Source organism: Cotesia glomerata, linkage group LG4 (genome assembly GCF_020080835.1).
Source record: "Cotesia glomerata isolate CgM1 linkage group LG4, MPM_Cglom_v2.3, whole genome shotgun sequence".
NCBI classification, from domain to species: Eukaryota; Metazoa; Arthropoda; class Insecta; order Hymenoptera; family Braconidae; genus Cotesia; species Cotesia glomerata.
In genome coordinates, this window is record NC_058161.1 from 18,396,338 (window position 1) to 18,420,878 (window position 24,541).

Sequence of the window (24,541 nt, forward strand, 5' to 3'; positions counted from 1 at the left end):
AACTATTAGAAATTTAATTTGTTTGAAGACAATTATTTAATTTATTAAATTTTAATAAATTATTTTTAACATTTAACAAATATTTATTTGGAAGGAAAGTACATTTATTAATAGTTAATAAGTATTTATTAATAGTTAAAAAATATTTATTAAAAGTTAATAAAAATTTTGTTGAGTGAATTTGTTTCACTTGCAATGTCATATGATATGAAGATTGCTTATAAACAAAAATCATCTTTATAAATTATTTGCATTAATTATATTACATTATAATAACGTTTATTGTAATATACCGAATTCTATTACAGCTCATAAATCATTTATTAACATTTAATAAAGCTTATTAAATATAAACAAATCCTTCTATCAGTGCAACTATACGGAAATCATATATAATTATATATGAATCATATACAATTGTATATAATTTTTTTTATCTCAGAGTCTGCTACTCTAATGATTAATAATTTATTAATCTATAGTATTTTTTGTGGATGAAATAATAGGAACTGTATTAATTAACTTAACTTATAAAAATTGATTATGTATACGATTTGCATTACTTGTAGTTATTTCAAACTCTGCTTTGCAAGTAAGTCTCGTAGGTAAACAGGTAGCGCGTTAGCCTTTTAAGCGTCAGGTCCCCGGTTCGATCCCCGCGCATGTCGAATTTTTTTTTATTTTTATTTTATTTATTTATTTAATTGGCCATGAAGTCGAAACTCCTTGCGGCCATCCAAAATTGATACAAAAAATCTTAATATAATATATAAAGTAGTGTGTTAAGTAGTATATATAAAGTATATATATAAAGTAGTATATATAATGTAGTGTGTTAAACACTCAGTCACTCAATCACTCAATCATCACTAAATTCTAATACAATGAATACATATTATGATCTATCAGATTGTAAAAAATATTCATAACAAGCAGTTCGAAACTCCATAAACGTTGGTAACGTCGTACAATCAGCTGGTAATTGATTCCAGATTTTAACCGCAGATATCAAGAATGATTTTTCATACTTCGCTGAATGATAAACCGGTAACTCAAGATAGTCTTGACGAATATCTCCTCGGCGTAGGCGAGGCTCAAGAATTTCTAAGTCTCGCCTAATTAGAGGCTTTTGATTAAGATAAAATGCTTTATAAATAAGACACGATAAGAAAAATTTATGCCTAGAACTAAGTGTCAGCCAACGAAGCTCAGTATAATATTGAGTAACATGTTCATACTTTGATATTTTAAAAATGTATCGTACACAAGCATTTAATTTTCTCTGAAGTCTATGACCCAGATTTTACTTTTTGTATTTGAGTATTTTAGTTTATTTTTTATTAATTACTTAAAAATTAATAGAAATAATTATTGTTATTAGTGCGGCGATTATTATTTAATTATTGTATTTATTTAGTTAATAATTTTATATTATTGTTACCGAAGGTATGACTAAATTAAGAAATTAAGCGTGTGAGAAATTATTACGAAGCCGAGCGAATTAATTGTAAAAGAAATTAAAAGACTGGGCAAATTGTTCTAAGTTCCGAACAAGATTTAGTATGGAAAATCAACGAATGGATATATAATGAAAGAAATTGCGATTAAAATAATAAAGAATTGTGAATTTGACGAAACGAATGGATAGAAAATGAAGGAAATTACGATTAAAATAATAAAGAATTGAGTTTCGAAAATAAAAACTTAGAATTTGGCGAGACGAATGGATAGAAAATGAAGGAAATTACGATTAAAATAATAAATAATTATTTTTTCTGCCCTCCGGCCGGAAAGTGGCAACGTTCTGGCCGCTGCGCTAAACAAAGTTACCACATTCCAGCTACGTCGAGCAGAAAATTAGTATACACACCTTGGCCAGTAAATAAGAAAGCCTCAGATCACATGTTTGTCAACCTCGGCCAACAATTACATGTGATCTGAGACTTTTCTTATTTTACTGGCCTAGGTATGTAATATACTATTGAATGCTAGTTCGAGGACACCGGACAGGTGTCTAAAACGACCCTTCCGGTTCGTTACAAGAGAGTTAGGGGAAAAATGATAAACGCCAAAATTTGGCTCGATAAGGCGAGCAATTCTTTCTCGGGAGAATTACTCGGTTGAATACTCTTCACCAAGTAATTCGAGAGGATGATACTCTACCTGGAGTCTGACAAAGGCCCAGGTAAGTATCGTGAACCGACCGGATGAAAGTGCTTCTCCCCGTGCCGAAGCCTTCAGCTGAGGTACGGTAGGTGATCATAGTCGTGTAGGTGGGATCGAGTTGGAGACTATCCTCTCGATCCTTGGGGACGGCGATTAGGAGGTTAAGGAAGTCGGCTAGATACCTCGACTTCGGGGACCTGGCTGGCAGCACCGCGGGAGAAGGAAGTTGGAGACTATCTTCTCGTTTCTCCGGGGAATCCCGAGTAGGAAATTGACCCACTAGCGCCGCGAACTGGAGAACGCGATTTTTTCTTTTTTGAGTTTGAACCGCGCATACCGTCGTGTATGTATGGATAGAAAGCTCCTATTGTATAACGGTATATTGCGTCTATGGTTTTTTTTTTTTTGAACCGCGTTAATGATTTTTAACCGCCAATATGTGTGAAAAGAGTGTTCTAATGTATTGTTTAATTTGCTTATATTGTTTATATCGTTTATTAATATGATCAGGCCAATAAAGAGGTTTCCTTTTTTTTTTTATTTATTTAAAATGAAGTGTTTTGTTTATATTTTGTTATTGATAATGTGATCCCCGTTTATGACCCTGGACTCCGGCGAGCAAATTTCGAGCCGGGGACTAATTAGATAATTATATTTTTTGAAAACGTGGACGTTACAAAGTCTAGTCTGTTGTTGACCTGTAATATCAGTATAAATAGCCGCGCAATAATCAAAAATAGGATAAATTAGAGTAGTGACCAATCTTTTCCTAATAGGCAATGAAAAAACATCTTCATTCATCTTTAACTGTGCAAGTACTCTCATGCTACTTTTGCAAACCTCAGTAGTTTGTAAGGACCAAGTTAGAGTGTCTTGAAGTATGACTCCTAGATACTTTACTGATTTACAATAGTCAACTATAGTATCATTTACAACTATATTTGGAATCACTTCACATTGAACATCAGCCAATTTTTGTGCTGATCCAAAAATCACCGCCTTTGTTTTGTTAGGATTTAGTTTAAGACCGTTTATAATACACCACTTCAGAATTATAGCAATTTCCTCATTCAGAATTCTTACAGAGCTCTCTATATCACAAGGTTTACATGTTAAATAGACAACTAAATCATCAGCATAAAACAAGTGCTTACAGCGCTTAAGTAATACACCCTAATCTGTAACATAAATGGAATAAAGTAGTGGTCCAAGGACATTGCCCTGCGGAACACCACTAGAAATTTCTTTCCAGTCTGATGTACCAGAATTATCAATTCTAATTGTAGAAATAATTATAAATAATTATATAGGGCCATTTTTCATATATAATTATGTATAATTATATATAATCTTTTACCCGGGTGGATAGTAGATAAATAAGAGAATAGCTTTATTTAAATTAAGTGAAAATTATTTCAATCAATTTAACAAGTTCTTGAGCTAAGAATATATATTCTTGAAAATTTTCAAGAACATGAATTCTTGTATCGAGAAAATTTTCTTAATAAAAGTATTTTTTTTTCTCAGTGTATAAGTTTATTTGATTGACACAAAAAAACTACTATTTTTACACGCTTTATATTAGCTTCACTTGTATGTCAGTTTGTCAGTATGTCAGTAACTCTCCGTGGGTAATCTGCGCGCCTGCGGCCTTCCTTGGTTCTGGTAGCCGTTTCTCAGGCTCGCTCTCCGAAATCGAACTCTGATTCCCCGTATTTATAATATTTATAAATAATTATTTTTATTAGCTTCACTTGTATGTCAGTATGTCAGTATGTCAGTATGTAACTCTCCGTGGGTAATTTGCGCGCCTGAATATTTTTGATAATCAACAAATAATAGTTTAAAAAAACTAAAAAATCACGCTTTTATAAATAAACCAAACTAAAAGTAAAAATAAATAATAGTTTTGAGCTGTAAAGAATGAATTTTATAGAAATGCCACCCTCACAAAAATTAAAAATTATAAAATTCAATTCCTAAAGGATAATAAGAAGGCATTAAATATAAAAAAAATTAAAAATTTTTATATAAGGTAAAAGCCCTAATAGATGATCATGTACCATTATATGATCACTCTATGTATTTGTATACCTATATTTGTGAATATAGATATACAAATACACGTATATTGTACGCCACGCGAAGCGGGCGGGTAACGGCTAGTAGATAAATAAGAGAATAGCTTTATTTAAATTAAGTGAAAATTATTTCAATCAATTTAACAAGTTCTTGAGCTAAGAATATATATTCTTGAAAATTTTCAAGAACATGAATTCTTGTATCGAGAAAATTTTCTTAATAAAAGTATTTTTTTTTCTCAGTGTATAAGTTTACTTGAGTGACACAAAAAAACTACTATTTTTGGTAATATGGTAATTTATAGAGTACCGTTCGTGACCAGTGTACCTTTTTTAGTCATTTTATTTTTAAATTATTGTATAAATATTTCTATAAGCGCAAGATTTTCTGAATTCGATTCGTGTAAATGTACTAAATTCATAAATTCTATAAAAATTCTACTTGAATACTAATAATTATATTTTTTAAAAATTTACTAAAATATCAAGTGGCCAAAAATAGTCCTAAGATGGCCAAAACTGGTACTTCTACCCTATTCCTAGTGGTCGAAACGGGAAGAAACACTAGAATTTATTCAAAAAGTACTGAGAGCGTACTGTAAAAAAAAAAAGAGAATTTTTATATAAAAATTTAAATTGTTAAAAACTTTCAAAATTGTTTTTATAAATTGTAGAAATTTTATTTTTTTTATTGTATATTTTTTAAAATAGGAAAAAAAAAAAACAATTTTAAATAAAGACAAATGGTATTTTAAGACAAAGTTTGTAATGACAAAAAATTATTTTTAATATAATGTATTTAATTAATTTAATTAATTCTGCTAGTATGATGAATTAAATATTGTAAAAGAAAATCAAAGTTATAAGTTTAAAAACTTTGAGAATTTTTTTAGCAAAAAAATTATAAAAAAAAATTTTTTTTTTAATCTTATTTGTAAAAAATTTGAAAAACTGTAAATGCAATTAAAAACAAATATTTTTCAGTTTTAATTTAATAAATAAAGTTAATTAAAATAATTGAAAAAATCGGCTAACTTGAGTATTTTTTTAAATAAATACAACTTTTTGTTATAAATTGATTTTCTTTAAAATTGTTTTTTTTCTGTATGAAAAAAAAAATGAATTTTCTAACAAAGAAAAATACTGCAGAAAAAAATGTGATTCTTTCAATTGATAGAGAAAAATGTTATAAATTTGCAAAAATTTACATTCTCGTATAAAAAATTCTCTTTTTTTCTCTGCGTATAATTTTTTTGTTGGCTTGAGTCATATATTCCATGTTTGTATGTAATTAATTTAATTTTTTTTTTTTATAGAACTTTTATTTGATACAAACAAACTTATAGTTAGAGGTTAGACAAACTAGATAAAAAAAAAATTTTAAAGGTCAGCAGTGACTGGTGTTATCAGCTCTTGACTCCTTGCGATCTTGTTTTTTTAATACTTAGAACTTTGTTTTAATATTTTAGTTGAAATAGATCCTGTTTAAACTGTCATCTTTTTTCTTATTTAGCTATCAAAAAAAATTTTATCCAAATAAAAAACCCTAGCTTACTATGCATGATTAATACCCCTGATTAATAAATCTAATTTAAAATAGTTTAAAAACGCCTGATTTGAATACTATATAGATATACAATTAACATGAAGGTAATCACTTCAAATCATCTTTCTGAATCAAGGAAGTTCGCGTTTTTTCTTTATTCAAATTCGAGGTTAAACATATGAATGCTCATTTAAACAACTGTGAAAGTTCTTACCCTAGTGATAAATAAAACATGAGCAGTAATAATGGGTGAAAAAATAAATCCATAATAAATATAAATAAATATTTTATTAAACATTTGATTTGTTACTGCACAAGTACTTAACATAGAAAAAAGTATCTTCAACAGAATGACCAAATAAGTATGAATAATTTACAAGACTTGATAACGTCCGCGCGAGCCGCTATGGGCACCCGATGATTGCATCTTCATCAATTCTTCTTTGATTAACCGGCAAACCTCGGCTCTGGCTTTGCTTACAGCAAATTCGCTGGTAGACTCAATGGCTAGGTAGAGTTTCCGTTCGCCCTCTGGTGGCTTCTTTCCTGGCGGAACATGAGTACCTCTGATGGTCAACCCAGCGTCGGAGTATTCTGATATTTGGGCAAGTGCTTCCTTACTAGTAACGCGCCAACGTGCTTGCTGCGGAAAGTCGTTTATTTCCAACTCCTCTTCGTACCTCTTGAAAGTCTGCTCTTTGACTTCACTATTGTCTACTAGAAGATCTTCATCACTCGGTTGGTAGTTCAGTTTGGTGTTGATCTTGGCTGCTATTTGTGCGACGACAGTTTTAGGCTGGAAAATAAAAATCAGGTTTAATTATTCGTCTAATTTATCAGATAGATAGATAGATAGATAATAATTTTATTGGATTCTGGAGCCTAGGCTCCCTCAGAATCATCATCAAATATACATTTATAATTAGTGTATGATGTACAGAGTTTTAGATACATAAAAATAAAATCAAAATAAATATAGTAATTAACAGTAATAACATGTTAATCATGCTTATAAATAATACTTGTGTTATACAAAGCTCAACAACCTTCAATAGCAGTAATAAACGTTCAATATAGCGGATCAATAATTTTGGAAATAATAATCATAGCACAGTCTACGGAATATTTCGAAACTTTCGGCTTTTGTAATTTCAGCTGGCAGCGCATTCCAGATACGTATACCACGAACAAGAAACGAATTATCATACATACAACAATTAGATCTAGGTAGCCGCAGATAATCTTCCCTTACATCGCCTCTACGCAACGCAACCGGCAAAAATTCTAAGTGACATTTAAATAGCTGACGATAATTTAAATATATTTCTTTGTAAAATAGGCATGCTATAAAGAAGTTTCTTCTGTCACTCAGCTCTAACCAACCTAGCCTCTTAAAGTACGGAGTAATGTGTTCAGCCCTCGCAATTTTATAGATATAGCGAACACAGCAATTCATTTTGCGCTGTAATCGCATTTGCGAGTAATTAGTAATATTGCAGTAAGCCGCACAACAATAATCAAACACTGGGAATATTAACGTGGTGACAAGCTTTATACGCAGTTTTTCGTTGAAGATTTCATTATTAATCTTCAACTGCGCCAGAACCCGCATTGCCCTATTACAAACACTCATAACCTGATTTTCCCAGGTGAGAGTGCTATCAATTAACACGCCAAGATACTTAATTGTCGTATCGTAGTGAATAATGCAATCATTTACGCGAATACAATCAGCATACTTACAATTATTACAGTTAACTTTAACTCTACTACCAAAAATCACAGCTTTTGTCTTCGATGCATTTAACTTAAGGTAATTGATATTGCACCATTCTAAAATTTTAACTATTTCCGCATTCAGGGCAGCAACACATTCATTTATCTGTTCTGGATAGCAGGGCAAGTATATTACTAAATCATCAGCATAAAGCAAATATCGACAGCTCAGCTGTTGAGAGAGATCTGAAATACAAAGCGAGAACAATAAAGGGCCAAGCACACTGCCTTGTGGCACACCATTTAATACATTCCTCCAAGAGGATGCGCACTCATTAGCAAACACCTGCTGCTTTCTTTGAGTCAAATAAGACCTAATCCACGTAATGGCATCAGTAGAGAAATTCATCAATAACAACTTGTGTAATAGTCTTTTGTGATTTACAGAATCAAAAGCCTTACTTAGGTCAAAGAAAACAGCTACAGTGACTTTAGATGCATTTATTGCCAAGCGAATATCATCACAGAGCTGTATTACAGCAGTCTGTGAATTCAGGCCCTTCCTAAAAGCTATCTGGTACTTATCTATGAAATTGTTCTCAGTAACATACTTAATAATCTGATCATGTACGCATCTTTCAAGTGATACAGATATCGACATTAATATTTACAAAAAGTTTGGATACACTGATAGAAGGATTTAGTTCTATTTAATAAGATTTAGCAACAGATACTAAATGATTTAGTAACAAATATTCATTACCAAATATTTAGTTATAGGTATTAAATAATTTATTAAAGCCCATTTAGTTCCACCAAATAAATATTTAATAGTATCAAAGAAATTAATTTTTTTAACTTATTTTAACGTGTAACCTAATTTTTTAACTTAAAATAAATAAAAATAATTAAAACAAATAATTTTAAGTAAAAATATAAGGTATTATAAAGAAAAGAATCTCATTAAATTATATTTTTTCGTTTGAGACATTTATAAAATTAAAAATTAAACAAATTTTTAATACATCAATAATAGAAAAATTAAAAAATGTAAACTAAACTCCACTGAGAAAAGACATAAATAGAAGATATTTATTGGGAGTATGTGTGTTTTTAAAGGTTTAATAAATCTCCCAAAATCGAGCTGAATAAAAGAATCTAAGTTAGTGAATAGGTTATGTATCACATAAACATTGGAATTAAAGCATAGCCATCTACCGACAATACTTGCCAAAGAAATCAACAGACTCGATAGAGTCTGGCGCCAAGTTCCGTTCTCAAGCCAGACTTCCGAGTGTTCAACAGACTCGATAGAGTCTCGCGCCAAGTTCCGTTCTCAAGCCAGACTATCGAGTGTGTATATACCGTAAGCAGAACGGTTTTTTGAGGTTACAAATTTTTTTTCAAATTTATTTTGATTTTTTTTTTACATGATATTTTATAATAGTAGTTCATGCTTTTTATTACGCGTATTACTTGATTATTATCAATTATCTTTATAATTTCTATTTAAAATTATTGAAAATAATCAGCACAAACTATAGCGACCCAGATTTTTAGATTTTAACTTTTTTCTTATGTAAAAAGCGGACGGTCAGAGACTAAATAATATAAGGATGCATGCTAATCTTATAATAGATGGGAAACTACAGTGAAAAAAAGATATTTGACAGCTTGCAATTACACACGCCAGGCAGCGCAAGAATAACTTTTACATGAACTATAGCTTAAAGAGGATAGTTTGCCACCGGAAATGTATTAAATTAAAATTGTCAATTTTTATTATAATTACAAAAAATACTGAAATCCGTACAAAAACAGTTTCACTGTAAAAAAAATCGCGCCAAATCCACGTTCATAAGACTATTAAGAAAAAAAAATTGTATTTCTTTACAAAAAGATATAAAATAAAAAATTAAAAAATCCAAGTAACCGATATGGTTGTATATGATTTTCGGAAATTAAAAAAAATTTTGTTGTTAATTTAAAAACTAAAAGAAACAATTTTGAAACGTATTTGGTGTGCGTCATTGTGTACTTCAATTTTTTTTTTAAATCCTAGGAGATAGATTTTAGGAATTTCATAAAAAGTGAAATATTTCGTAACCACGCACACTAAATACGTTCCAAAATTGTTTCTTTTAATTTTTAAATTTACAACAAAATTTTTTTTAATTTCCGAAAATCATATACAACCATATCGGTTACTTGGATTTTTTAATTTTTTATTTTATATCTTTTTGTAAAGAAATAAAATTTTTTTTTCTTAATAGTCTTATGAACGTGGACTTGGCGCGATTTTTTTACAGTGAAAGTATTTTTGTAAGGATATTTAGTACCTGTTACTAAATATTATTTGGTGGAACTAAATATTTATTTCCATGTAATAAGGCTTTGTTCAGATAAAAAATCATTTATTAAGCTGTAACAAATAATATTGATGGGTACAAAATATTTGTTTTTCCCAAATAAATGAATGAAAATTTTGTTACTTAATCAGTTTAGGACTCTCTACTAAATCCTTATATCAGTGTAGTTCAAAAGTGCACGACTTATAATGCTCATTACTATAACTATGACCTCTAAAGAATTACATAAAATTCACAAGATAATTTGTGAGGAATTGAACTTTCTACAAAATAAATCTAGTAACATTTTTCGATAAAGTTGATAGTTTGGCTGGAAAATTGAAAAAATTTTAAAATTTATCAGGAACTTAATTTTAATCTTAAGTAACTGTTAGATTAGTAGATTTATCGAAAATTTACAAGGACTTTTTTTGTAGAGTATCAAATTTTCTAGCAAAATATGTACCACACTTTTTATAACTTTAAAATGGATACTAGAAAAAAAAATTAAAAAAGTGTTATTTAAGGAGGTTCGAGCGTAATTTATGAGTCAAAATAATGTTTAAATTTTTTTTTTACTTTCAGTCTTCCCAATATTCGTCAAAATTCTTTATCTTAATTTAAAATGATTTGAATAATTTAATAATTGATGATTTTTACTTATCCAATAAAATAAAGTAATAAAATGACTTTGTTATTTATTAATTGCCGGATTAAATAAACAGATTTGGTAACAGCGCGTTTGATTATACTCATTACAGAGACGTGGATCAGTGTGTGAGTTAAATATTTCTCTCTCTGTAACTATATTTCTATCCTTTTCTTTTTTCTCAGCTGTTGACGCGACGTTGCCAAATCTTCATTCGAATAAATAACTGACGATAAACGAGTCAAAAACATAGAATTAAACTTTAAATATTTCAAAAATTATATCGGTAATGTATTATTATTAAATTTTTTTTATATTTTACAATAATCCAAGTTTCTTGTGTCTAGTTTTTTATTCGTTAAAGTTGGGAGGTTAATATTGAAAAAAATAATTAAAGTCTCGACTAAAGTTTGTCCGCCATAAGAGCCCGTGTATAAGAAGATAAAAAATGTGATTTTTAAAATTTAATATCTAAGTAACTGAACGGTGAATCTTTTTAAAATTTTTAGATTAGATAAATGACGTATTTATTTATACGTATACTTAATTTCAAAGCTCAAAGTTCGAAATTATTTGCATAAAAACACAAGAAAAATACTTACAGTGATGAGATTTATCGATCTAGATCCCTCAAGAATAGCCTTAGCAGCCTGCTGAGTAACACCTTTAGCCTCCGGCCCCAAATTCTTCTCAAAATTAATTTTCGACGCTAACTTCTGCGCCAATTTAAGCTTATCCGTAGCAGTCGACTGTCCTTGCCCAGGCTGTCCAAAAATCCCCGGATGCGAAACTTCCTTGATACTCCTCTTAGGCGCCAGCATAATTTCAATCTTCTGATCCATCTCACTTTCAATATCCTCCTCATCAGAATCTTGCAACCCTAAAGCCGCTTTCTGGAACTTCTTCTTCTCATTAGCCAGCGCAGCTTCCGACTCATCAAACTTGAATCCCTTTCCACTAAACCCGCCTCCAGTATGAACCTTCTTCCCATCAGCCGCCAATCTAGCCTTGTACTTATCCCACAATTCTTTCAATTCTTCCGGAACGGGAACCCCAGCTAATTCATGAGCGCGAATGATATCCCCAGCATATCTTTCCTGTTCAGGAGTGATGAAGGTATACGCGAACCCTTTGTTCCCCGCCCGACCTGTTCTTCCACACCGATGAATATAGTCTTCATAGTGATTAGGACAATCATAGTTAACCACCAAAACCAATTGCTTAACATCCAACCCTCTAGCAGCAACCGAAGTGGCAATTAGTAGCTTAGTCCTTCCAGCTTTAAAGTCCATGATCGTCGCTTCCCTATCGCACTGGTCAATCCCTCCGTGTAAAGACATACAAGCATACGAAGCCTTCATCAAATCCTTAAGCAACATATCAGCATATTCCTGCTTATCCACAAAAACAATAACCGAGCCCTTGTTCTGATAGTGCCCTAAAATCTCCAGAAGTTTGAAGAACTTCTGCTCCTCATCAAGAACAACCACATGTTGCTCAACTTCCTTACAAACTACAGATCTTCCACCTACCTGAATCTCCACCGGCTTTTGCAAGATCCTCCTCGCCAAAGCTTCCATTTGCCTCGGAAAGGTAGCACTAAACAAAACCGTTTGCCGATTTGGCTGGACGTTCTCCATGATCTTCATCACTTGGGGTTCGAACCCCATATCAAACATCCTATCCGCCTCATCTAGCACCACATAACTCACTCTCTTCAAATTAGTCACTCTACCACTATTAGCCGCGAGCATATCAATCATTCTACCCGGCGTACATACAATTATTTCCGCCCCACGCTTTAACTCCGCAATCTGCTCAGAAATTCCCGTCCCACCATAAACGCACACATGTCTAAGCCCCAGAGATTTAGTGAACTTCTTCGAGTCTCTACCAATTTGCATACACAACTCGCGAGTCGGGGTCATTATCAACGCAATAGGGCCTTCTCCGTCCGCTACTGGAGGTTGATCCAGAATATGCCGAATCATGGGCATCAAAAACGCAAGAGTTTTTCCGCTTCCCGTCTTGGCGATTCCTATCAAATCCCTACCGGACATTATGGCAGGAATCGCCTGAGACTGAATTGGAGTGGGTTTCTCATGTCCGAGTTTCTTTAGCACATCTAGCTCTTTTTTAGTGATTCCACACTGTACCCATGACTTCATAGGCTTAGGACACCCTTTGCCCTTAACTTTGATCCCTTCTAACTCTTCTTTATACAACTCTACCTCCTGAGGGGTCATTCTGGAAATCTCTGGGACTTCAACATAGAATGCTTTACGGAACGGTAAGTATTCAGTGGTAGTATGATCTACTTTAGGCAACTCGCGCTTTTGCTTGTTAGCAATTCCAGCAGCTGTTTCATGCAAGTTTTCGGTCTCTTCTTCACTGGAATACTCAAGGCCGTCCTGGTTTTGTTCAATTAACTCTCCTTTTTGCTTCTGAACTCGTTTTCTAGCGACTCCAGTGATTATCATCACTCCGCTACTGTTGCTACTGTTTCCGTTAGCATTAGACCCGCTTTTAGGTGCCACTTTGCTAACTTTCCGGACTTCTTCCTGGACTCCAGCCATATAAGCATCAAGAGGATCGATTTCTTCTTCATCAACGGGATCTACCACCTCTGCCACCTCTGGCTTGTCCTCTTTTTTAACCACGGGAATTTCCTCATCGCTGTCGTCTTCCAAAGACCATTTCTTAGACGGCAACTGGAGATCAGCGAGATTTGGCTTTGCGTCGTTTGTGGAAGCTTCTAATTCCTTTTTCTTCCGTTCGGAACGCCAACGTTCGATACGGTCACGACGCTTCTGCATTTCTAGCTCCAGCCGTTTCTGTTCCTCGTCTTTGTCGAGTTTGGTGTGGTCAAAGGGCAGTTCTTCGTCATGCTTCTCCTTGTTCTTACGTTCTTTAGACCGCGATCGCTTCCGTGGTTTTGGGTCTGAGGGGATTTCTTTACTATCACCATGCCTTCGCTCTCGCTTGCGATCTCGACGATCTCGATCACGATATCGTGAATGAGGCAGTGGATCACAGTCACGGGAACGGCTTCGTCGGATGTTCTCTCGGGAACGGCTTTGTCGATCACGGTCTCGGTCTTGGGAATGACTTCGTCGCTCACGATCTCGTGAGTGGCTTCGTCGGTCACGGCGGGATGACTTTTTTTTTGTGCGCTCACGGCTACGGGAACGGTGGCGTTTTTTTTCTGGTGTTACTGAACGCGAACGAGATCTTGATTTTGATCGTTTCTTGTGATGGCGATCTCTGAAACAGAAATAAATTTTATTTATTATCATGTTTTGATGGTATAGGTTTGATTCATCAAAATGGGTTAAATATTGACGATAAATTTTAAAATAAAAATTTTGTGTTTTACATCCCTGTTATTTTTTATTTTCTTTATAAATTAAAATTAATACTTTTGGCAGTAATAGAAAGTTTCAAATTTTTCGCTTTTTTTAATTTTTTAATAAAAAAATTAAAAATATTGGATAAGAAAAATTAATGATTTTTTTCTGGACCGGTTGATAATTTTTGGTTCGAAGACACAGCAAAAAATCAAATAATACGTAATTAATTTTTTTCTGCATAATCACAATTTTTTTTCTATTTCTAAGTAAGGTAAAAGCCTCAATAGCTGCTCAGGAACCAAGTTACTTGAATCAAGTAAATAATTTTGAAGAATTTCATCTTCTTGTTTTGAGTAAAAGAATTCTTAAACTAAGAAATTTTTCTTGGTTCAAGTAAATTTTACTTAGTTCAATAATTTTTCATCTTGATTTAAAACTATGAAACTCTTCAAAATTATTTTCTTGGTTTAAGAATTTTTCTCTTAATTCAAGTTAATTTTTTTTTTTTTTTTTTTCAATGTGCTCACCCCATGTATTTGTGAATATAGATAGATAGATAGATAGATAGAAAATATAGATATACAAATAAATGGAGTGAGCAGATACTGAGGGTTTTACCTTATGTAAAATAAAAATTTGGTCTTGTAGATCGTTTTAATTCCTTTCTCATATTCAGGGAATTTATATACATACCATCGGAATAATGTTGCAAACACGTTGCTTGCTTGATCTTACAAAGAATCTGAAAAATTTCATAATTCTTAATCATAAATCCATCAATAACTTGAAAATAATAGTTATCAATACATGTTAATTAGAAAAATATTTTATGAGCAAACTATCAAAATTTTTAAGTTTTTTTTTTGTAATTTCTACTTGAAATTATTTTTAAACATTCAATTATTGTAAAAAAAAAAAAAAAAAATTCATATAAAAATTATGTATGAAAATTGAAAAAAATATTTTTTTCATCATTGATTTTTGTTATAAAACTTTATGAAAATTAATTCAGCAGATATTTATCAATTTTAATTATTTTTGTAAGAAATAAATTATAGCAAAAAAAATTACAATGAAGTTGACAGACATTAGAAATTTTTTAAAAATTTTATCGCAATTAAATTATTAAAAAAGAATTTAATTAAAAAATTCCACATGTGAAAATTAATAAAAATTACAAGTGAAAATTTTTATAAGCATTTTTTTTATTGTAATTGATTTGTTAAAAAAATGTTTAATATTAACAGCTGGCGGCTAACTTCAGTATTATAAAAAAAATTGATATCCAGAAATTTAAAAAAATTAAAAATTTTTTCAAATAAAATTAAAAAACGATCAAGTAACTGCTAACATTAATGTCATTAAAAATTTTTATAGATTTGTTCAATAAAATATCATAAGATTTTTATTTTGTCAAATAAACTGTATTAGAAAACTAATTTTTTTCAAATTAAATTTCTTTATAATTTATAATATTATTTATCGTCAATTAAAGATGAAAAAATGATATACTTAATTAATAAAAAATATCTATCTATATATTATTTGGTTAAAGAAAACATAAACTTAACCTTAAAACTTACTTTTCATGCTTACGGCCCATTTTTTTTCAGTGTATATAATTATCCTAAGAAATTTTTATTATTGTAATATCTTCAGACACTTTTATATATATTTATCAATATATATCCAAAGTATAATAAACTATTTAAAATTATAATGATTAATTATAAGAAAACGCAGCTACTTAATATTCCACTGTTTACCTCAACCAACCTCAACGTCGATTATACGTTTACGATTTACATATGACTACTAGGGATGGGCGATATACATCGATGTTTCGACTATCGATGTTTTTTCCGGGAAATATCAATTTTTTTGGTCGATTTTTTTTTGGAATCGAAACATCGATGGTCGATGTAGAATAATGAACCATCGACATCGAAATAAATTTCTACTAGAAATTTTTTAGCGCGCGCTAAAAATTAAAAAAAAAATCTGAAAATACCAAAAAAAAATTAGGAAAACGGTTGATCCTGAAGGCCATCCCTGCAACTTCCCGCTAATTCCATACTTAGGCGCTTAAAATTGCACCAATGACGTTTTTGAGCTCTTCGAGCTCAAAAATACAATTTATGGGTTATTTTGAGCTCTCCAAGCTCAAAGAGATTGTTTTCCTATGCTTCTGAGCTCTTCAAGCTCAAAAGTCTGATAGAGATTTGATAAGACACTATTTTTTGAATTTTTAAACTGCAATAACTTTTGAATGAATAAACCGATTTTCACGCGGTTGGCAGCATTCGACGCAGTTTTTCAAGCCTCACAAAGAATCTCAAATTTTGAATTGATCGCGCTAGAAATGTCGGAGTTATTCCGAAAAAACACTTTTTTCGGTTTTCTTTCGTTCACGATATCTCTCGAACGAATCAACCGATTTTGACCGGACTGGTGGCGATCGACGTAGTTTTTTGAGGTTAAGAGCTGATTAGTTTTTGGAATTGAACCATCAAGCCGTTTAAAAGTTATTCCAAAAAAACCACATTTGAAAAAAATTTTTTTTTCAGTTTTTTGAAGATTTCTCAAAATCTATTGATCTGAATCGGTCCAAATAGTTTTCAAAATCTAAGTTTGGTCAAGCCCTTTCGAATGGCACCAACCATGATGAAATCGGTCAAGCCGTTCAAAAGTTATAAGCGGTTCACATACTCACACACACACACACACACACACACACACACACACACACACATACACACACCGTAACAACCTCGCGGGGATAGTCAGAGAAGCTTTTTGTGACCTTCAAACGTCAAGATCTGATGAAAACTCGATTTTTGCAAAACGGGGTGAAAACAATAACTTCCCGATTTTTGAAAATCTTCGATTTTCGTAGCGGGAAGTTAAAAATCGTAAAAATTACAGTTATAAATATGGGAAAAAAATCTATTAAACACAATTATTAATAACTTGCAAGTGCATTTTCATAGCTGGAATATGATTTTAGAATTCAAAAATAATGAAATAACCATATTTTCGAATTTCAGACTGTCGTTCGATTATATCGAATTTTTTTAAGCTTTAAATGACCTACACAATGTTTAATAGATTTTTTTCTCTTATTTATTTATAACTTTAATTTTCCCGATTTTTTTGGTTTTTGAGATTTTTTTGAATTTTAATCATACTCAATCTGAATCCAAAAAATTTTTTTATCCTGATAATTTCGATTTTTCATGATTTATTGTCATTTTTTTTAGTTTTTTGCTATTTTTTCAAATTTTGACGGCTCAACGGACTAATTAACGTTCAAATTCAGATTCAGTGAATTGAAATATATAAAAATCATGCTTGATCTAGGTCCACAAAATTTTATTCATCGCTGTGGCTGCAGTTTTTCGCAATTTTTTTCCTTATTAGGGTTTTTTGGATTTTAGTCAAAATTTTGAGGGCGTACGGGCAATAATAATTAAAATAATTAAAAATTATTTCTTTTTACGCCAAATTTGGTTATAAGTATAGTTTTTTCGAATTTTTGCGCGCATTTTCAACATCGATGTCTACAATCGATATTTCGATGTTTTTGTCAAAACATCGATGGTTCGATGGTGAAAAATTTTGAAAATCGATAGTCCGATGTCGATTTTTTTTCCTAACATCGCCCATCCCTAATGACTACAGTCAACGCTCTCTGTATTTGACCACATTCTTCCTCTGTATTTGACGATTTTACACAGCTCTTATGAACAAGGACGAGTCAAATACAGAAAATGGTCCTGTACGGGCGAGTCAAATACAGAGAGCGTTGACTGTACTAACTATAGTTAGAGTTTTTAGATACTACCAATTACTAACGTCGTTACAGCTGACCAATGAGAATCTCTTATTTTATAACTGTGTATAAAATAATAAAATAGACGGATTAGGTGTTACCGCCATCTGTGTAGAAAAAAGAAAAATATGAAAAGCGCGGTAATTTGAATTTAAAAGATGATCCTGAAATTATATTAATACAGATCTGTCAATTTTTTTAATTTTTATAAAAACAAAATTATTATAAACAAATTCTATGTTTAGAGATTAAAAAAAATTAAAAGAGTAAATTTTCTTTTCTAAAAGATTGAACACTCAGGGACTAGTTTATTTAAATCAAATTAAATAAATTTATTATTTCAATACCACCTAATATTTATTTTACACAAATAAATTCATTTATGTGAGATAAAGATATCGTTTAATAAGTGTATTTATTTTAATTAAATAGTTAATTGTTTATAGTTTAAAAATTATTCTTTAATACTTTAAAATCATATATTTCAGTCGAATCACATTTGTTAACTATAAACAATTGTAATATTTTAATGGCGGTGAAGAAATGATGCTTTGTAATATAGTAAATAATATCTGAGATATTTTTAGGGTTATCAAAGCAATGAGGATGAGTTTATTTTTATAGTTTCTATTAGGGTTATTTCTAATAAACTAAAATTATTAGCTAAGAGTTAGATTTTTATAGTTTTTTTCATTATTAAATTCATTAAAAATTTATGTATGTATATAAAATTAGTGAATTATAACAAGCGAGGATAAAGATATTAAAATTACGATAACTCAAATAGCGACAAGCGACTCAAAAGTCTTATGATTTATTTCAAAGGAGATTTGTTAACTATTAAAAAATCTTATTTTAATGAAACAAATAGGCGAATTAAATGAAATAAATCAAAACAAAATAGTATTTGGTTAAAAGTAATTCATATTTAAATAAAATAAATTTGTTAATATTAAATACGTATTTTTAAGTTATTTTAAATAAATCTACAAATTCAATTAAAACAAACTGTTTTCTCTGAGCAGTATCATTTTAAAAAAGTTTGGAAAATCCAAAAGTGCACACCTCATAACGCTCATTTATTTTTAAAGAAAAAAATAAATTGTGTAATTGATTAAAAAAAAAAAAATTATAATTAACCCTAGCGGTTTTGTAAATCCCGAAAAAATGTCGCAATTATACAGTATTAATGCGGTATTTTTTCAGCATTTTTTCGGTTGTTTTGGTCAGTTTTTTTATCGAAAAATTACGGAACATTTACCGTAAAAATGCGATACATTTACGCTGAAAATGCGGCATTTTTACGGTAATAAGGCGGTAAAATGACTGTATTAAAACCATATTGAAAAAATGGTGTCAAATTAAACAACGCTCGGACTAGGATTCGAACCCAGAACCTCCTGAGGACATGTCGGCTACTCTACCATTTGAGCTACCCGGTCTGTACCATAGTGTTTTTTTGCTTATTCTATATACATTAAGCCACACCGTCCATCTTACGATAAGCATATTTAAAATTAAATAATATAGTTATATATGTGAAACAATATAACTTTTCGATTTTAGAAAATTTGCAATTTTCTAAGTGAGAAATTAAAAATTGAAATTAAAATTAGAATATATTTACTTAACATATGTATTATTTTATATTAATTATCGCTAAATACCTAATTAAAAAATAATATTCTAATATTCTTATATATTTTTTTTTCATAAACAGGATTTGTGTTTGCAAAGTAGCGATGGAGAATAAAAAGCAAAATTTGAAATTTTTCATTTTATTCATTTCTAACATAGAAGTGAACTAAAAATAAAACTAAATCTTTAATAATTGTCCATTATGTCAGAAAATATTCGGCAAAATTACTGTATTATTACGGTAATTATTTGGAATTTTTTGGGTAAAATTTGGGCATTAATGCGGTAATTGTATAGTATATTTTTAGTAACTGTACAGCATAAGTGCAGTATATATACTGGATAACTACAGTATAAAAACTGGCCAAAACAACTATAGTTTAACCGCATTATTACCGAATTATAACGGTAAATATACGGCATGAGCATAAATGCCGAAAAATTACGGTATTTTTACGGCATTATCAAAACCGCGAGGGAAGTGATTTCTTACAGAGTATTTTTTATTTTTTTTTTAAATATCAGCGCCCTTTTTTCTTGTCATATGCGCACGCAGTCTAAAAAAATCTAGCTTGATCAAGTGGCGCCATAGTTTTCACGTGACAAATAAGAAATAGTATATTACACACCTAGGGAAGTAAAGTAAGAAATGTCTTAGATCACATGTAATTGTTGGCCGAGGCGAAGCCGAGGTCAACAAACATGTGATCTGAGGCTTTCTTATTTACTTCCCGTGGAGTGTATACTATTTTTTTGCTCGACGAAGGCAGGAAGCGGCACTTTCGTTTAGCGCAGCGGGCCGAAAGTTGACGCTTTCTTCCCGTCGAGCAAAAAAATCTTTTTTTGCTCTCTGGGCGGAAAGTGGCAACTTTGGTCTCACTGCGCTAAACAAAGTTGCCGCTTTCCTCCTTCCTCGGACAAAAAAATATTATACAGCCCTTGGGAAGTAAAAAAGAAAACCTCAGATCACATGTATGTTGACCTCGGCTTCGCCTCGGCCAACAATTACATGTGATCTGAGGCTTTTCTTATTTTCCTTCCCAAGGGGTGTAATATACTATTGTCTTTGTACGGTTGCATCGTAGTGAATTTTAATAAAAATTCAATTTAAAAAAAAAATACGTAAACTAGGCTACTGATATGAAATACGGACGCAGTTCATCGCATTCTTAAACTAATAAAAAAGGTCCGGTCTTGAAATATCAATTTGTTCGGGAGTAATCGTTGGTACATCCAAAATGGGGTGACATCAGGACGTCCACGTAAAATTTTTTTCAAAACGTTTTTTTTTTTTTTATAAATAGCTACATGAAATGATTTTAGAAAGTAAAAGATGGTTTAATTTAAGTGTTTTCTCGGTGTACATCTACTTATACAATTGTATAAGTGTAATATGGTTGTGATAGAGGCATTTAAAGATCACAAAATTGCTTGACCTTGACGAGTCGAGTATAAAGCACAACCTCACGCGCTTCGCGCTATGAGGCGTGCAAAATTATAAAAGTAAAAAAATTATATTTATAAATAACTACATAAAAATTGAGTTTAAAAATTAATCTTTAATCATTTTTAAAACTCCGTAAATTCAATAGATAATAAAATTCCAATAGACCAAGTAGATTAATCCTTTTTAATAAAAAAATAACTATAAAAACATTGAATAAGTTATCTTATACTTATCAATTCGACAAAATATATTTATCACTATCTAAAATAATTATCTAGCCATTATTAATAATTCATATCAACAACATTACTTATATTGTCACAGTTCGTTCCATTTATCAATCTCACCACGACAAATTTATTTTCGAGCTCTTGTTCGTAATCTGCCGTCTAAAGACTAGTAAAATACTTCTCAAACCTCGCATTATTCTTTCCTAACTCTTAAAATACCATCATAAAAACACTTAAACCTAATTTCGCTCAAGAAAATAAAATGGACCCAATAATTTCTCCAGACCCTGGATCAGTAAGTGGAGTCTTCCAGCTGCCATTATGCACTCTAACATTCACCGAAGAAATAGACTACCTAACCGACTCGTTAATAAAACTCCACGCAGCTCTCCACAATCCTGCCTTCAAAATCGTAAAACCAATTCGCAAGTCCCTTCATTACGGCGTTTATCTAACAATATCATACTCTTCATACGACAAATTGAAGAATGAAGACTTAACTGCTGATAACAAGATAATATCCTTGCCACTGATCGAATTACCTAGGATAACTTACGTAAGTAACGTAGAAATAGATGACTCAATCAACACAATGTGCGGCGTATATAAGCCCGATAAAAGCATACCATTGTTCACAATCAACGCTTCTGGTCTCAGTAGTAAGTTATCAGACTTAGAAACTCCTCTGACAAAAGTCAAGCCCAAGCCCAAGAAAGTTCTGAAGCCGAAGAAAAATGGAAAGCGAGGAAAACCTGACAGTAGTGAAGACCACCTATGAAGAGCTTCAAGAACAGCAGCGCGAATTGACATCAACGCTCTTGAAGATGTACCCAGATCTTGTAAATTTCCAAGAAGACATCCAGATGATCGTCGAAACGTATTCCTTGTCATTGGAAAATCGTTTGAGCCTTCCAATTATGATAAAGAAGTTCAACGAGCAATTGTCCAAGTCTTCATTTCCTTCAGAAGGAATGTTGCAATTGAAGAAACTGATTTTTTCCAAGAACAATTTAAACAATTTGGATGCTTTGCCGCTAGGGATAATTCTGTCCATTGACATGCACAGCCATGCAGCGCAAGCAGCTTTGAATGTCAAGCACACCAAGGTTTTGTATCCGAAGGAAAATTCAAAGTCTAGCACCAATTCTGGAGTGGTTGAAAATCAAGAATTGAAGCATCCAATTCTTCCGGAGATAGACGTGACCGTTTTGCACCAAGGCAGCAAGTTTTGTTGGTTTCGCATAAAACTGTTCAACGCAGATGATTTTGCAAAATTGAAGCTACCTTATACTCCAGTGCACTATTATTTCTACACTGATCTTATTGTGGAGTTGTATTTCTACCGAGAATGTCGGCATTACAAGGAACTCTACTGGTCAACGTTGGGTTGCTTGAATTTGTCGCCATTAGTGGATAAGATCTACTTCTTTTCTGACTGCAGATTGGTTGAACGAATTGATGATAAGGTCATCCAGTTTTCTAACACGCTCAAGTTTTTGTATTGTTATAGGCTGAATTCGGCGAGCTTTTCCGTTTCTTCGATTGACGATTTGGAGAATTTGTTCAAGCTAGTGATAAGGTCGACTGTGTTTTTGTATAGAAGGAACTTTAATATGGTTAATGAAGATTTGGATACTCCTTTTACGGCTTTGACTGGAGAACGCGCGCATATTAATGTTAGGAAGTTTTTGAGTGAAGATAATGCATACTCGGTTAATAATGCGAGGGATGGATTGATTCTGGGGACTGGGACGCAAATTGGGGGAATTAATCCTCATGAAGTTATTATTAAGTGCAGTGATTTTGTTAAGTAATTATAATGGGTAGTTTTTATAATTTATTGGTGCAATATAAATTAATTTGTTAATAATGTTAATAAAATTTATTTATTAATGTAAAAATATTGATGGTTATTTTGAAGATGAATAATTAGCAACCTTGCAGTCACTATGAGACTTCCGTGACTTGTTCACTATAAATAAATAAAATTTTGTTTTATTAAATAATTACTTTTGTTAAATTACGCTGTACTTTCTTAACTACTGACATTTTTAAAGATATAAGCTCATCCCGATGTTACACTCATCAAGAGCTTTCATTTGAGTACCCACATGCATTTTTCATATATTTTTTATATTTACATATATTATATATATAAATATATGAAAAATATACCAAAAGGCATGTGGGTACTCAAATGAAAGCTCTTGATGAGTGTAACATCAAAATGAGCTTATATCTTCAAAAATATCATTCATTGACAAGATTCAATATAATAACTCCTTAATTATTAACATTTTTAAAGATATAAGCTCATTTTGATGTTACACTCATCAAGAGCTTTCATTTGAGTACCCACATGCATTTTTGATATATTTTTCATATATACATATATATAATATAAATAAATATATGAAAAAATGATGTGGGTACTTAAATGAAAGGTCTTGGCGAGTTTAACATCAAAATGAGCTTATATCTTTAAAAATGTTAATAATTAAGGAGTTATATCTTTAAAAATGTCAATAGTTCACAAGATACAAGGTAATTTCTCAATTATGTATCTAGAGATAGAGCATTTTTGAATTCAGTCTAAATAGTTATCATCATATACAACTCCAGGTCAAGACTTTTCCAGCGATACCAAATTTAACCATAAAAACCCATTTTATCATATTAATACACTGGTCACAAAATTTTGCTTATTCTCTTAATAATATAGATTGAAGTACTAATATAGCACTTGAGCATTCAAACTAGTGTCAAAATTAAACGCTAAGCATGAAAGGAAAATAAACATATGTCTCAGAGTATTTATTTAGGTAATAATTAAATTAATAAATAAAGTCTAAAACCTTAACACTTCGGAAAAAAAAACGGATTAATCCGAATGATTCTAAATGCGCACACTTACCCCGTACTAAGGGTAAGTGTGCGCACTCGTGTGGGGTAAATTTGCGCAACTAAGGGAACTAAATGGATTTTTAATGCCCTAAGCAGACTGAGTTTAATAATACTTACATAACTTTATTGAGACATATCATAACTTCAAATGTTATGCTAAATAAAAAGCTCACACACATTATTGACTGAAAAAAAATTTATTTATTTGTAACGGGGTGGTTAGCCCTGTCCAATTGGTCACCCCTTCCCTCTTTGAAAAGAGCGCCACTGGGATTTTATACTCGGTGTCCCAGAAACCGGGGAGCATGAGAAGGAAAGATCGGGTCGTGAGAAGTTGAGAAAGGCTGAAAAATTAATACTGAGAAACAATTATTAACAATTCAATTATTTATTTAATATAAACAATTTAATTTTAACAAAATTCCTTAATAATATTATCCTTAAAATTAACTTATCAATTACTTAATTGTGAGGACCTCTCACCTACGCAGGCACTTGCCAAAACTTACAACTAAATATCCTTAAATTCTTTCAACTATAGATCATTACGCATCTAGATTCCTAAATTCTAAATTTAATCATAGACCATTACGCATCTAGATTCTTAATTTCTTAAACCCTCGTCCAACTGACG

The 24,541-nt window shown here is 31.3% G+C and overlaps 2 protein-coding genes across 3 annotated transcripts; one reads left to right on the forward strand and one right to left on the reverse strand.

The window, feature by feature from the left end:
* Positions 1–6,062: 6,062 nt before the first annotated feature.
* Positions 6,063–15,493, reverse strand: LOC123262881 (probable ATP-dependent RNA helicase DDX46). 2 transcript variants are annotated; one of them, XM_044725359.1, is made up of 4 exons: positions 15,440–15,493; positions 13,629–13,770; positions 11,109–13,568; positions 6,063–6,589 (listed from the first exon to the last, which is right to left on the reverse strand). In XM_044725359.1, exons 1-4 carry the CDS (start codon positions 15,457–15,459, stop codon positions 6,167–6,169), a joined length of 3,045 nt encoding a protein of 1,014 aa, XP_044581294.1. In that variant the 5' UTR covers positions 15,460–15,493; the 3' UTR covers positions 6,063–6,166. The 2 variants fall into 2 exon arrangements, with proteins under 2 accessions (XP_044581294.1, XP_044581293.1); XM_044725358.1 differs by having other exon boundaries at positions 11,109–13,770.
* A 6,238-nt stretch (positions 15,494–21,731) lies between these two features.
* LOC123263690 lies at positions 21,732–22,906 on the forward strand. Its single transcript, XM_044726633.1, has one exon. It carries the CDS (start codon positions 21,738–21,740, stop codon positions 22,815–22,817), a length of 1,080 nt encoding a protein of 359 aa, XP_044582568.1. The 5' UTR covers positions 21,732–21,737; the 3' UTR covers positions 22,818–22,906.
* Positions 22,907–24,541: the final 1,635 nt, after the last annotated feature.

Coding starts and splice junctions, on each gene's coding strand:
- LOC123262881 (XM_044725358.1), bottom strand. CDS start 15,459: ATGGGCCGTAAGCATGAAAA. Junction 13,771..15,439: donor ATGGGCCGTAAGCATGAAAA/GTAAGTTTTAAG, acceptor TTTCTGTTTCAG/AGATCGCCATCACAAGAAAC. Junction 6,590..11,108: donor GATCGATAAATCTCATCACT/GTAAGTATTTTT, acceptor TTTATTTTCCAG/CCTAAAACTGTCGTCGCACA.
- LOC123263690 (XM_044726633.1), top strand. CDS start 21,738: ATGGAAAGCGAGGAAAACCTGACAGTAGTGAAGACCACCTATGAAGAG.